Here is a 12422-nt window from a genome sequence, read left to right as displayed (position 1 = left end):
CGGCGGGACTCGAACCCGCGGCCACGAGGCGGGAGGAGCTCCGCCAGGGGGCGCTGCAGGCACCACGCGGTGAGAGCAAAGAGCAGCACGGGGGGGGCGGGGAGAGGGGCGGGCAGGGGGCGGGCAGGGGGCGAGCAGGGGGCGGGCAGGGGGCGGGCAGGGGGCGGGCAGGGGGCGGGCAGGGGGCGGGCAGGGGGCTGTGTGCGGCTGGGGAGGGTCCGCTCTCCGCTCTCCGTTCCGTGTAGCACCGCTGCGGCCGCGGGTCTCCTGGCAACAGCCCCGCCCCCCGCTGTGACCCTGGCCCCGCCCCCCGGTCCCCCGGTCCCCCCGTCCCGCAGCTCCAAACCCATCCCGACCCATCCCGACCCGCCCTGACCCGCCCCCGACCCGCATCCATCCCGCACAGCTCCCCCCATCCCACCTGCTGCTCCAACAGGGCAGAGCGGGGCTCCCTCCTCCCCCCCCGAGGAAGCAGCGCTGCCCAGCAACGCTCCCACGCGGACGGTGCCGCTCCGGCAACAGCAACGTTCGCCTTCGTGTTCGGTTGGGTGGTTGGGAGGATTCAACCCGGCACACAGGAACAGCCCCAAACACACACAGCCCCGTTACAGCCAGCACCACTCGTGTAACAAAAGCACTTTAATGAGCACAGCCAGCGCTGCATCCCAGCAGGGGCTCAGGAATCCGGGGCAGCATCGTCCTTGTCTTCCACTTCCTTCATTTCTGGATGGAGTTGGGGAAGAAGAGATGATTATTTGGGCCTCAGAACCAGCCCAACCAACCCAGCATCCCGGGCTCTTCTGTGCCAGCTACAGCCCCAGAGCTGGCGGTGCTGGCCCTGCAGTTGCCATGCCAACGAGGATGCTAAATACAGCTCAATCTTTCCTTCTTTCCATATTTATTCACTTTAAAACCACAGACCACAGCCTGCATGTTCAGGGCGAGGAGAGGAGTGCAGACATTCTGGCTCCTACCCTGCCAGGATGAGCTGTCTTGCAGAGCCCAGAAAACACAGCGAGCAGCTTGAGGAGACAGCAAAGAAGTGCCCCCAGCTCCCCAAAAATCCAACATGTGAGAGAGCAAGTGTTGGTGCCCTGGGTGCGGCCCAGCACCCACTGTCACAGCAACAGAACATCACACCAGCACCCCAGAACTGAGTCTGCCCCAGCCATGGGGAGGATGGGCTGGGGATGAGAAATGAGGACAATCCCCAGCCCCACAATTAGCCCCGAGTTTGGGTTTGAGCCTCCAGCTCTGCAACCTTCTCAGCAGAACTGTTCCTATAGCAACTCCTGCCCACGCATGGGCTCGTGGCAGCATCACGGCCCTGGCTGCCAGCACAGACCCTGGGCATAGAATGGAGATGGAGCCACTGTCCCCCTCAGTGACACTGAGCAGCGCCCCGCTCCTTGCCCCAAAAGCTTAAAGGTCTTGGCAAGGGGTTAAGGCCAGAGCAGACAGATTGTGCCTCACCCCCAAGGTGGAGTGCAACAATTTGGGCGCTGAAAAGACAGCAAAGAGGTCATCTCCACCCCAGAAACACCAAGGAACCTACCTATGGCCTCGCCATTGCCCGGGGGCACACAAGCCTGGTGTTTGGGCTTGGTGGCCTCCAGCCCAGCCAGCAGCGTCATGAAGTCAACAACGGTATCGATGTCCTGCTTCTCAGCAGCAGCCTCCCGCAAGGCACTGACGGCATTGAGGCGGCTGAAGGACGTCAGCTCCGAGATGTTGGCCCGGAGGAAGAGGAGGATGACATTGAGGTCGTTGATGGGGCAGGTGAGCATCTTGCGACTGAGAAGGTCAAAGGCAGGCAACATCTCATAGACAGAGAGCAGCCCCTTGTCCCACTGACAGAGCTGCAGGGCACTGAAGATGACGACAGGCATAAGGAGGACATACACACCACCAACTGTGAGGCTGATGAGCTGGAAGATAGAGAAGAAGACCAGCTTGCAGGGTATGAGCTGGGGAACATGAGGCTCAGCCTGGAGCAGCCCTGTTTTGATGGAGCAGCTGAACTCATCCTGGAAGAAGATGTTGAGGTGGAGGAAGACCAGGTAGAGGCAAGTTGCAGCCAAGAACAAGAGCAGGAGGAGGTTCCTCAGGAGGTAGATGATGACCAGGGAGTGAGAGTGCTGCTTGCAGGCAAGGTAGCGCTCCAGCAATGGGAACTCAAAGTACCTCTCCTGGCGAGCCCTGGAGACAGAGCAGCGAGTTGGAGCCACCCCATTGCTCACCAAAGTCACAGTGAGTGAGGAGGTGACCCAAAGGCAGAGTGGAGGGGCTATGACTGGGTGCCCCCCACCACGCTGTCTCACCTCTCGTACTCCTCCCAGAACTGCTCCGAATCATCGCTCTCCTGCTGGACCTTCCTCATGTGCTGCACCAGGCGCACAGAGCGGTTGTAGGACTTGTCCAGCTCATCGATGATGAAGAGAAGGTCAGAGTGGAGGGTGGGGGCGGCTGCGTAACGCCACAGCAGGTAGGGCAGGTACATGAGCACCGCCACCACCAGCAGTGAGTACGGGAACACCTGAGGGAGACCAGCTCTAGGTCAGGGTTCTCCAGGAGAGGGATTTTAGGAGGGATGAGGTACACAGCACTTTGCCCTTCAGGATCTGCCCCCACCAACACGATGGCAGGAGCTGGTAGCACCCTGTCATCGAGTTAGTGGCCCCATACCAACCCACCACTGTACCTTGAGAACCCAAAGGGACTTGGTGACAGCACGTCCCTCAGCATCGAAGCCGTGGTGGAGGAGTGAATCCCAGCAAGCTGTGTCAGCATAGGCAGATTGCTTCCCCGTGAAGTTGGAGGGTGAGAAACAGCTGATCTGTGAGCCTGCAAGGAGGAGGGGGCTGAGCAGGCAGGACAAGGCTCTTTGTAGTTATCTGTCCCCTGCGGAGACCTCAAAACCCCACTGACACCTCCCCCCAAAACAACCCTGCCTTTGAGATAGAAGCACTATAGGGTGCTGTGAGCAGAACAGCAGGGGCAGCAGGTGAGGGGGCATAGCAACACTCAGAGGGCAAAGGCTACCAGCAAGCAATTAGAAAAACAATAATAAATCAATAAAAGCTATCAAAATCAATTAAAATACAACCAGTAATCACAAGACAGAAAACTTAAACCCCCCTAAAATGGGATTTCTAGGCTATAATGTCATGTCAGTGAAAACATCAGGCTTTTACAGTATTCACCACCCCAAGCCTGACCCAGAAGGTGTGTGATACAAACACTGTCCCCACAACTCACCAGCAGAGAACTCCCGGGCGAAGGCCAATGAGACAAGGAAGAGGGGCAGCCCCACGGCGACAAACTTCAGCACACGGTCACTCGGCAGCTCCAGCCTCAAGCCCTTGGCACGGGAGCTGCTGGGGTCTGGGAGGAGGGCATCTGAAAGCATGTACTCGGCAGCCGTGTGCGACAGGGACATCTTTCTCTCCAGGAAGGGCTACAGCACAGCGAAATGGAGTCCAGTGCTGCTGCCTGGGGGTCCTGGTGCTGTCTGAGGTGCAACCAGCGCGGAGAGAGGCTTTGTATGGCTGGAAGCATTGCATGCCAAGTGCTACCAAGCAGGCAGCTGTAAATGACAGCTTAGACAGTGTGTTAAATCAACTGATAATTACAGGGAAGCCTTTCACTGGCAAGCATGCAAATAACATGCCCCAAAATAGAAAAAAAAACCAAACCTTGTAGTCACAGCACCATGGCCAAGGCAGCATTCCTGCCCAGCCACCATGGATCCCAGCATGGACCAGATCCCCGTGGTTTTAGTCTCCTCTGTCATAAACAGATGTATTTCCAGCAACATGTTCACGGGGCGTGGGGTTTCTGAACTATTTTTGCTTTCTGTAACAAGTGAGGATGAGGCATCACCCTAACCAAAAGCTCTAGCCAGGTACAGAGTGGCCTCACAGGGTACAAAGAACCCCCCCCTTCCAGCACTCCTGAGTGCCAGGGCTGCTGGAGAAGCTCCTGCTCCTCAGCTCCCAAACCTTGGGGACAGGACAAGTGGCACCAGAGGCTGAGAACACATCAGTGATTGCACAGTTTAGGTGTACATCAGCTGTGGTTCCCTGCATACCAGCTTTACAATCTCCCCTTGTTCCCCCCCCCTCCCCCTTCCCCTCTAATCTGGCTCCAGGAGAGCACAGCTGGGACAATGCAGTGAGATCCAGTGGGACTGAGATACAAGTACTGGGATCTAGAAAAAAGCAATATGAAAATCAGAAGGAGTCGGTGAGATGGAACAGAGGACAGAAAAGCTCCCAACTCTGGCAGTACGCCGGCTGCCCAGGAAGCCAACAGCCAAAGCCGGAGGAGCCCAAGGCTGCTCAGCCAAGCTGAGGGGAGTCCCTGCCATGCTGTGGCTCTGTGCAGCCTCTCAACACAGCCAGAACTCACAGCTGCTGCCAAATTTCACTGTTACTGTGTCGGCTTTTTCTTTTTTCCAGACAAAGGTAGGCTCCAAATCTGAGTGCCAGGATGTAAGATAGTACAGAAGAGCTGAGCCAATGAAGCTCTGAACTGACTGGCTTTACACTCAGAGGTGCTCTAACCCACCCAGGCACTGAGGTCCACCTGCCCTAACATAGAGAGCCACACAACCTTCACCTTTGCAGAAGCTGGGTTCTTTATTGGACAAGTTCAGAGCACAGAATAATCAATGCTCAATTTCCACCCAGCCTCATCAGTATAAACAAGAGGCTCGAGTGCACCCACTATGCTTTCTGCTCCAGATCAGGTATGGACTGTGGACAAGAAGTGCACAGAGGTTAAGCCAGCAACTCCACTACCCAGAAGGTGAGGTGTCTCCCAAGCAGCAGAGCACAAACCTCATCACACCACTTGCCATGAGTGAAACAACACTGCAGCAAGACGGACTCAGCACTGTCATGTGCTATAAGTATGGAGATGCAAAGGATCAGTCCTGTTGACAAGCCTCATCCTATTCCTTATCAATGTCCAGCTCCAGCTTCCTCAGCGTCCTGTGGAAGAAGCTGGGTGGCTCACATACAAGGTCTATTTGTTTGCTCCCATTGGTGCCCAGCGGCAGGGAGAGGCGGTAGGCATGGAGGTGTAGAGGGAGGTGGCGAGACTTGCTCTGCTGCAGCTTCAGCCTCTTCAGAGTGATTTCAGGAAGCTTCTGTGTTGAGGACAGAGTGGTGTGAGGACAGTGGTGTGAGGACAGCCCTAAACCCAATTCCACAACCCCATGTCAGCAGCCTGGTCTCAGAATCCCAGCATGCATCACCAAGCAGCTGGTCCCTTCTCTGCCCTGCTCCATAGCACGGTATCTGACTTACCTGTGGTGCCAGCTTGCTCCAGTGTGAATATTTATGATCCCCCAGGATGGGGCATCCCAATCCATAGGCCAGGTGAACCCGGAGCTGGTGCTTCACTCCTGAGATGAGGAGGGAAAAAGGAGAAACATCACATCTGTCACACTGGGCATCAAGGCTACGCTCACTACCCACCCACCCCACTAAAAACCCTCATGCTGGGTAATCTTGTGCTGTGAGCCCTGGCAGCAAAACAGCACTGGTTCCCAGAGCCTTGGCCATGTTCTACAGCTTGTTCCTCCCTCCAGGACTGCTCCTGGCTGCACACTAAACACAGCCAAGGTGATTGAGTAGCTGTGTGGCTGGCACAGCACAGGAACACCCGGCTAAGCCTCACCTGTGATGGGCTGGAGCTCCAGCAGAGAGCAGGCAGACGAGGTGGCCAGAACGCGATACTGCGTCACTGCGCTCTCAGCACTGCGGTTCTTGCGGATTTTCACCACCTTTCCATCCTCAGGAGACACGTGGTAGTTTGGGGCCAGCGTCATCTGAACCACAGCAAGAGGATGAGCCCACGGGAAGGGGAGAAAAGCCCCAGGCTGCAGCTGAGCGGATAATTGCTCACCTTGTAATGAGGCTGGTGGCTCTGCACCTCCCTCTCCACCATGGGGATTTCCACGATGCCCTCAGCAGGGTCTGGGTTTCCCACACAAATTGCCCTGCAAAGGAAAAGCAGAGATCTGCATGATGCTGCTACAGCCCTTTGCACACCCAGCAGGATAGAAACCCTCCCTTACCCCTCACTCTTCTCCCCAGCAGAAACCCCTTTAACAAGATACTCAAGCATTCATCATCACACAGACAGTGGGATCGAGTGTACTCTCATCAAATGCGCTAATGACATCAAGCTGAGTGGAGCAGTTGGTTCAAGGTCAGGTTAGATGGGGCCCTGGGCAACCTGATCTGGTGGATGTGAACCCTACCTGTTATCTGTAACGTCCCTTCTGACCTAAATCAGTCTAAGTTTCTATGATCAAACACCCACAGCTTCTGAGGGCCCCACGTCCCCATATCTGCACACTGGTGACTCTGCTGCTTATCAGAGACACTTCTGGAGCTGCAGGCAGGCTGATCTAACGGCTGGTAGCCCTGCTTAGGGCAGAGGAGCTGGAGCTCAGTGACCTTTAATGTCCCTGCCATGACGTTCCTACCAGTAGATCTTCTCCACCTGGCGTGTTTTGAAGAGCAGCCGGATCCTGTCGGCCGCGTCCCTGCTCCGCGCCAGCACCATCAGCCCCGTGGTCTCCTTGTCCAGCCGGTGGCAGAGCTGCAGCGGCTCCGCCCTCATGTCCCCCAGCATCTTGGCCATGATGGGCAGCACGTCAGCGACGCAGTTCTTCACCCCGGGGCCACCTGCAACACCCAGACGAGCACTCACACCCCTGACACAGACACAATATTAGCTCGTTTAGCCCCATAAGGATGTGATGGTGTCTGCTCACCGTGCACGGGCAGCCCGTAGGGTTTATTGAGCACCACCATCTCGCTGTCCCGGTGCACGGCCCGCTGCAGCAGCGCCTTGGCCAGCACGTTGTGGTGCACCCGCTGCAGCGCCAGCAGCTGCCGGGCCCGGCCCCGCTCTGCACACACCCGCTGCTGCTCCTTGTCCTTCTTGTCCCTCTTGTCCCGCTCCGCCCTCACTCTTTCCGCCAGCTCCTGTGCCCGCACCGCCGCCATCGCCCTCCGCCCCAGCGCCTCGCCCCGCCGCCATAACCGGGCACTGAGCGCCGCCATGTTGCCGCCCCGCTGCGCCCCGCCCCTTCCGCCCGGCGAGGGACAGCACCGTCCGCCATTAGGAGACGGCGAGGCCGCCCTTCAGCCCAAGCACCCAATGGGAAGGGCGGAGGAGATGAGTGACGGCAGGGCTGGCCTATAGGAAACGGCAACGCCCCGCCCCGGCGTTCGAAGGGCAGCAGCGGTTGGGAACCGGTAACGGCCGCGGGGTGAGGAGCGAGCGGCGGAGGGACGGGGCGGTGTGATACGGCCCGGTATGGTGTGATACGGTGTGATACGGCCCGGTATGGTGTGATACGGTGTGATACGGATGGACAGGGGGGTCTGGAGCACAGACATGACGGGCAGCGGCTGAGGGAGCGGGGCTCGTCCATCCCGGAGGCGGCGGCTCGGCGCAGCCCTCATTGCGCTCTATGACGCCCCGATGGGGCTGTGCTGAGGCCGGCACAGGCCGCAAACAGCCCGGGACACACACTGACATGGGGGATCGGAGCAGGCCCAGGTTCCCATAACAGCAGCGACCCTTAAAGCCAACAGATTTATAAAAACCACAATGGAAAATGTATTTAAAGCCCGAATTGCACCTATAGCAATATTTGCTCCTTCAGGAGCTGCCCCCCGGCCGCTCCCCGGTACGCAGCCGCTTTGCGGCCCGGCCCCGGCCCCTGCGCAGGCTCAGCTGGATGCGGGACTCCAGCCCCTCGCACCGCGGTCGCTCCAGCAGCGGTTTGTAGGTCCGGGCACGGCCACCCTCCATCAAACTGCCGGCATGGCTGTGTACCAAGGGCTGCAGGGAACCCCAGGGCACGGGGACGGCGTCTGCTGGGCCTGTAAGGAGAAATAACACAGTGTTGTCCTGGAATCAGCTGGCAATCGGTCACCAGTGCTGCTCTGTACTGGGGCAACACATGAACTGGACAAGGGAATTGAGTGCAGCCTCACTAAGTTTCCAGATGACACCAATTTAGGAGGGAGGAAATGTCAGTCTGGGTGTCTAAAGGCCCTACAGAGGGATCTGGGCAGGCTGCTTGATGCCAATGGTACAAGCTTCAACAAGATCGAGTGCTGGGCTCGGGTTGGAGATTGGGAAAACTTTCTTTGCAGGAGTAGTGAGATATTGGAACAGGTTGCACAGGGATGTGGTGGAGTCAGCAGCCCTGAAGGTGTTCAGGAGATGTGGCACAAAGGGACACAATTAGTGGGCATGGAAGGGATGGGCTGATGGTTGGACTTGATGATCCCGAGAGGTCTTTTCCAACCTTAACGATTCTATGAACAACACATTCAACAATGCTTTAATTACCTGCTTGTTTGGAATAATTCTGCCATCTCTCACCTTTCCCTGCAGCCACGGGAGCAGCATCCAGGCCTTGTAACATGCTGTGCAGCACTTGAGTCTTGATGGCGTAGCTGGCCCAGAGCTGCTGCAGGTGGGTAACGTTGAACTCCTGCACTTCCCTGTCATAATGCCACTGGATGTTCTCAAACTCACAGTCATACAGGACCAGGGGGAACTCCACAGCCATGCTAGGAAAAAGGAGAGCAGGCATTACAAACTGAAGGCGAGGTGTTGGAGACATGCTAGAGAAGGGCTGAGAAAGGGTCACAGCATTAATGTAACAGCAGCACAGCCTGCCCATTCTGCTCATAACAATGCTGCCTTTCACAAAAATGCTTTTCTGAGTTAATTTTTACCAAATACCAAGGGCTAAGACCATCAATAGGTTGTTCAGGAGCACAGCAACAAGACAATCAGATCCTTGTGGCTGTCTCAAGGAGATGCCAGCAGTTTGCTTTCTTGCTGCCCATACCTGTACTGTGGTTTTCGAGGGTTCTTCTCCACATCCAGCAGCTCATCGATGATCTCTGGGCCCTCCATCCTTTGCCCAATCAGGAAGAGGATGGCCATCATGCAGCGCACTTGGTGGTAGAGGAATGCCTGCCCCGTCACCTCAAACTGGCACAGTCGGAACGGGTCCCTCGGGTCCCCTTCATCTCCCCCATCCACCCACGTCACCTGGGCGCTGAGAATTGTTCTCTGGAAGTTGATGACACCATTGGCCACGTCCATTTTACAAAGGTTACGGAAGTCGTGTGTCCCCACGTAGCGCTGGGCAGCAGCGTGCATGAGGGCCACGTCCAGGTCTGCACAGGGGAAGAAGTAGCGGTAGGTTCTCTTGAGGCAGCTGAACCGGGCACTGAAGTCTGGCTCCACGGGGGCCCAGGCCAGCACACGGATGTCAGGTGGGAGCACCCTGTTCAGAATGTGGGTGTAGCGGATCTCCTCCTCAGATTTACTGCTTCTTCCCTCTGAGTCACCTGTGGAACCATTTAGTTTCTTTTCCTCTGAGAGGTTAGAGCGAAGATCTAGGGAAATCACCTGCAAAATTGAGAAAACTAGGATTAGGTGGTGGATGGGCGGACTCGGTGTGTGAAGCCAAGTCTTCCTACACCTCTGCCTTGCATTTGAAATGAATTCAGGATCTCCTACAGAGGAAGGGATCTTAATTCGGTTTCTTACCACTCCTTCCTGTGGGTAAAACTGCAAGTGCCTCTGCTGAGCTTCCTAGCAGATGCTATGGATTCCTTTAATAAAACAGAAGAAGTTGCAAACTGCCTACATAGCATGGGCTCTAAATGGCTGCAGTCTGCAAGATACACATGTGCCTTTTTTTTTTAACTGAAGTTCAAAACTTGAACCCATTAACAGCCCAACAGGCTGGGAGCTGTGGTGTGGAAACAAGTGAATTAACACTGCAAGTCTGTGCAAGCAAAGGTGGCGCACGCCTTTACTTCTTGTGCTTCGCTTCATGAACTAGAGCAAGTGAGTGATGCAGGCTAACAAACAAACTAACAAACTCAGCCTGCAGTGTCACAGTGAGCACTTGGCTTGTTGTCACTGACCAGAAACCCCACAAGATCTCCATCCTGAGTTCTACCACCCGCAGTGGAACCCAGAAATCCATCCTGACCTGTCCAAAGGCGCTGACTCCTTTGTCTGTCCGCCCACAGCGGTGATAGTTGGAGGTCTGCCTGTCATCTACCAGCCGTGTCTTCTTCAGGGCTTCAAACAGCTTCTCTTCAATCGTGTTGCTGGTGTTCTCCTGGCTGGCAAAGCCTTGGTACCCCCAGCCAAGGTAGGCGATCCTCAGTGCGACGTGCCTGCGGCCGTGGGCACTGAAATCAAACGGCCGCTGCTGCTTCTTGGATTTCCTGGAGGTCGCAGGGGTGTCCTTCGCTGCAGTGCCCTCCCTGCCCTCTGACAGCTTCTCCTGCAGCTGCTTCACCTGCTCCTCCAGGTCCTGCACCCTCCTCAGGAGCTGTTCTCGATCTGTGACCCAGCTCCCGTTGGCCATCGTGAGTTGGTGGTTGGCAGCTCCTCCAGGCCTGCAAAGAAAGGAGGAAATCTGTGTTTCTACCTGTTCCTGCCTTAGCAGCATTGTTATCTGCACAGTAATTCTTTGGCTCCTTTTAATCGCTCAGCGTGCCCAGAAGCACACAGTAACTGTCAAGGGGGCTTGGCTGGGGTGATGCACTTTGGTTCAAGGCTACAAATCTCTCTGGTGCTTTTAATCAGGCTTCTCCCTGCAGCCACCGCTGTCACACTCAGCTCTGGCAGCCCAGCACGGCGGCAGCTCATTCCCACATTTCCTGTGCAAAGCTGTCATGGAGCGGTTCCCATTCTCGCAGTGCTCAGCCAGCATCAACACTTCAGACAGCCTGCTAACAGCTCCCAGTCAGCCCGCAGCACCATCTGCTCCATGTTTCGTAATGGCATCGCTGCCACACGATTCAAACTTGCATTTCTAAACCCATTTAGTGGCATAAAGATAGCCCCAAACCTGCAACCTTCAGTGGAACAGTGTCCACGTCCCTTTTGCAGCCAGTCCTCCTGCCTTGCCTCAATCCCACAGCTCAGCCTGCAGCTTTGCCTTCAGGCTGTGAGAGCCAGTCTCTAAACAAACATTTTTTCCTTATCTATGGAAATAAAACCACTCCTTGATGTCTCTAGGTTTAATCACAGCCAGGTTCTGTGTTTTGGAGAACATACTGGTTTGCCCAAGGCTTATAGTCACAGTGAACTGAGTCTGCCCTGCACTTGTCCATCATTCCATTGAACCTTTATGTGCACTGCAATGCAATTTACACGCAGTGTAATGTACAAAGTGATCTACGGGCTTCTCCCTTGTTTGCTGGAGGCTGAACCAGCCCCCACGAGAATGACAAGTGTCAGGGTGGTGAATTGAGCCTCTCAGAGCCCCCTGAGCCCATTGAACGCACTGCAAGGCATTAACCACGTTTGTTCTTGCAGGTTCTGTCCAGCCCAGCACAAACCATGGACGGGCTGGGAGCAGCCGGGCACGTGTGTGCTGCGCTGAGTGATGAGGAGCTGGAAGGAGGCAGTGAGATCCATGGGGCAGACGGGGCAGCAGAGCCCAGCGCTGTGCTGTGCTGCTCCGAGGGCTCCAGGAGCCGGGTGATGAAGCGGAAGGTGCTGAGGCACAGACCCGACGGGGGGGTCGAGGTGTGCGACGAGTCGCTGAGCAGCGTGTTGCAGACCATGGCCACGTGGAGGCTGACGCAGCAGGTGCTGAGCGCGGCTGACCCGTGTGACGGCGACACGGGGCTCAGCGGCTTGTACCGGCCGGACCCTCCGCCCCGACTCCAACGCGCCACGCGGGACTCGCCCCCGCTCCTGCTGCGGGTGCTGCAGAACCGCAGCCCTTTGTCGTCGCCCAGCGCAGCCCCGGCCCCGCAGCCCAAGTCGTTCATCCCGCCCCGGCTGGACGCGCTGCTCCAGAGCCGCCACAAAACGGACCGTGTGGCCAAATACCTGCAGTACAAACGGGACTGGGAGCGGTTCCCGGTGCCGGGCCAGGCCCCGCGCCCCGAGCTGCGCTGCTGCGTGCGGTGCCGGCTGGGCCCCGAGCTGCACAACCCGCCCGGGAGAGCAGCGCGGTACCGGCCCAACGGGTACACGGCGCCCAGCGACAAGAAGCGCGCGGCGCTCACGTGGGGCGTCAGGTGCGACCTGGCCAGCGGCATCGTGCCCCGGAAGAGCACGTCCCTGCTGTGACACCGGAACCGGTAACGGGCCGGAGCTTCGCATTGAGATACAGGGATGAGGGGCGGAACCACTTAATAGAGCGTGCACCAAGAGCCGTGATAATAAAGCCGAACCGAACCGCCCCGGGTCCCGATACCTGCGCCGCTTCCGCCGCCACCAGTTCCGGTACCGGGGCTGCTGCCCCGGAAGTGTCCGCGCCGCACCGCCCACATCATGAATATTAATGAGTATTGAATATTCATGAGGTGATTAGTATTCATGAGTCTCACATC

General features: G+C 56.9%; 3 protein-coding genes and 1 long non-coding RNA gene across 9 annotated transcripts; 1 reads left to right on the top strand and 3 right to left on the bottom strand.

Moving 5' to 3' along the window:
- Positions 1-621: 621 nt before the first annotated feature.
- On the bottom strand, positions 622-4244 carry PANX3 (pannexin 3). Of its 2 annotated transcripts, XM_015884175.3 has the most exons (5): positions 3259-4244; positions 2702-2844; positions 2322-2536; positions 1556-2199; positions 622-723 (listed from the first exon to the last, which is right to left on the bottom strand). In XM_015884175.3, the coding sequence occupies exons 1-5, from the start codon at positions 3437-3439 to the stop codon at positions 677-679; spliced, it is 1230 nt and encodes a 409-aa protein (XP_015739661.2). In that variant the 5' UTR covers positions 3440-4244; the 3' UTR covers positions 622-676. The 2 variants fall into 2 exon arrangements, with proteins under 2 accessions (XP_015739661.2, XP_015739660.2); XM_015884174.3 differs by lacking the exon at positions 622-723 and having other exon boundaries at positions 882-2199.
- A 371-nt stretch (positions 4245-4615) lies between these two features.
- RPUSD4 (RNA pseudouridine synthase D4) lies at positions 4616-7112 on the bottom strand. Its single transcript, XM_015884177.3, has 6 exons — positions 6791-7112; positions 6500-6701; positions 5914-6007; positions 5686-5836; positions 5313-5410; positions 4616-5152 (listed from the first exon to the last, which is right to left on the bottom strand). Exons 1-6 carry the CDS (start codon positions 7080-7082, stop codon positions 4955-4957), a joined length of 1035 nt encoding a protein of 344 aa, XP_015739663.2. The 5' UTR covers positions 7083-7112; the 3' UTR covers positions 4616-4954.
- Positions 7113-7248: 136 nt separating this feature from the next.
- Positions 7249-10219, top strand: LOC146755293 (uncharacterized). 4 transcript variants are annotated; one of them, XR_014938287.1, is made up of 3 exons: positions 7249-7336; positions 8431-8512; positions 10095-10219. It is a non-coding gene; the product is annotated as an uncharacterized LOC146755293 (long non-coding RNA). The 4 variants fall into 4 exon arrangements; XR_014938286.1 differs by lacking the exon at positions 10095-10219 and adding an exon at positions 8935-9068; XR_014938285.1 differs by lacking the exon at positions 10095-10219 and adding an exon at positions 8932-9067.
- PUS3 (pseudouridine synthase 3) lies at positions 7621-12317 on the bottom strand. Of its 2 annotated transcripts, none has more exons than XM_085526160.1 (5): positions 11917-12317; positions 10055-10469; positions 8894-9462; positions 8419-8609; positions 7621-7910 (listed from the first exon to the last, which is right to left on the bottom strand). In XM_085526160.1, the coding sequence occupies exons 1-5, from the start codon at positions 12126-12128 to the stop codon at positions 7687-7689; spliced, it is 1611 nt and encodes a 536-aa protein (XP_085382286.1). In that variant the 5' UTR covers positions 12129-12317; the 3' UTR covers positions 7621-7686. The 2 variants fall into 2 exon arrangements, with proteins under 2 accessions (XP_085382286.1, XP_015739659.2); XM_015884173.2 differs by having other exon boundaries at positions 12287-12317.
- Between the last annotated feature and the right edge of the window lie 105 nt (positions 12318-12422).

Source organism: Coturnix japonica, chromosome 34 (assembly GCF_054131305.1).
Source record: "Coturnix japonica strain WE chromosome 34, WE-NBRP24, whole genome shotgun sequence".
Lineage (NCBI taxonomy): Eukaryota > Metazoa > Chordata > Aves > Galliformes > Phasianidae > Coturnix > Coturnix japonica.
This window is presented reverse-complemented; position numbering and strand designations above follow the sequence as displayed.

What these genes read in the sequence shown, in the direction of transcription:
- RPUSD4 (XM_015884177.3), bottom strand. Translation starts at nt 7,082, where the DNA reads ATGGCGGCGCTCAGTGCCCGGTTATGGCGGCGGGGCGAGGCGCTGGGG. An exon ending in CTACGGGCTGCCCGTGCACG is followed by an intron (nt 6,702 to 6,790) that starts GTGAGCAGACAC and finishes TGGGTGTTGCAG; the next exon opens with GTGGCCCCGGGGTGAAGAAC. An exon ending in GGAGCTCCAGCCCATCACAG is followed by an intron (nt 5,411 to 5,685) that starts GTGAGGCTTAGC and finishes TCCTCATCTCAG; the next exon opens with GAGTGAAGCACCAGCTCCGG.
- PUS3 (XM_085526160.1), bottom strand. Translation starts at nt 12,128, where the DNA reads ATGCCGCTGGCCAGGTCGCACCTGACGCCCCACGTGAGCGCCGCGCGC. An exon ending in GAGTCAGCGCCTTTGGACAG is followed by an intron (nt 9,463 to 10,054) that starts GTCAGGATGGAT and finishes TCAATTTTGCAG; the next exon opens with GTGATTTCCCTAGATCTTCG. An exon ending in CCTCGAAAACCACAGTACAG is followed by an intron (nt 8,610 to 8,893) that starts GTATGGGCAGCA and finishes CCTTTTTCCTAG; the next exon opens with CATGGCTGTGGAGTTCCCCC.
- PANX3 (XM_015884174.3), bottom strand. Translation starts at nt 3,439, where the DNA reads ATGTCCCTGTCGCACACGGCTGCCGAGTACATGCTTTCAGATGCCCTC. An exon ending in CGCCCGGGAGTTCTCTGCTG is followed by an intron (nt 2,845 to 3,258) that starts GTGAGTTGTGGG and finishes TCCTCCTTGCAG; the next exon opens with GCTCACAGATCAGCTGTTTC. An exon ending in TTCTGGGAGGAGTACGAGAG is followed by an intron (nt 2,200 to 2,321) that starts GTGAGACAGCGT and finishes CTCTGTCTCCAG; the next exon opens with GGCTCGCCAGGAGAGGTACT.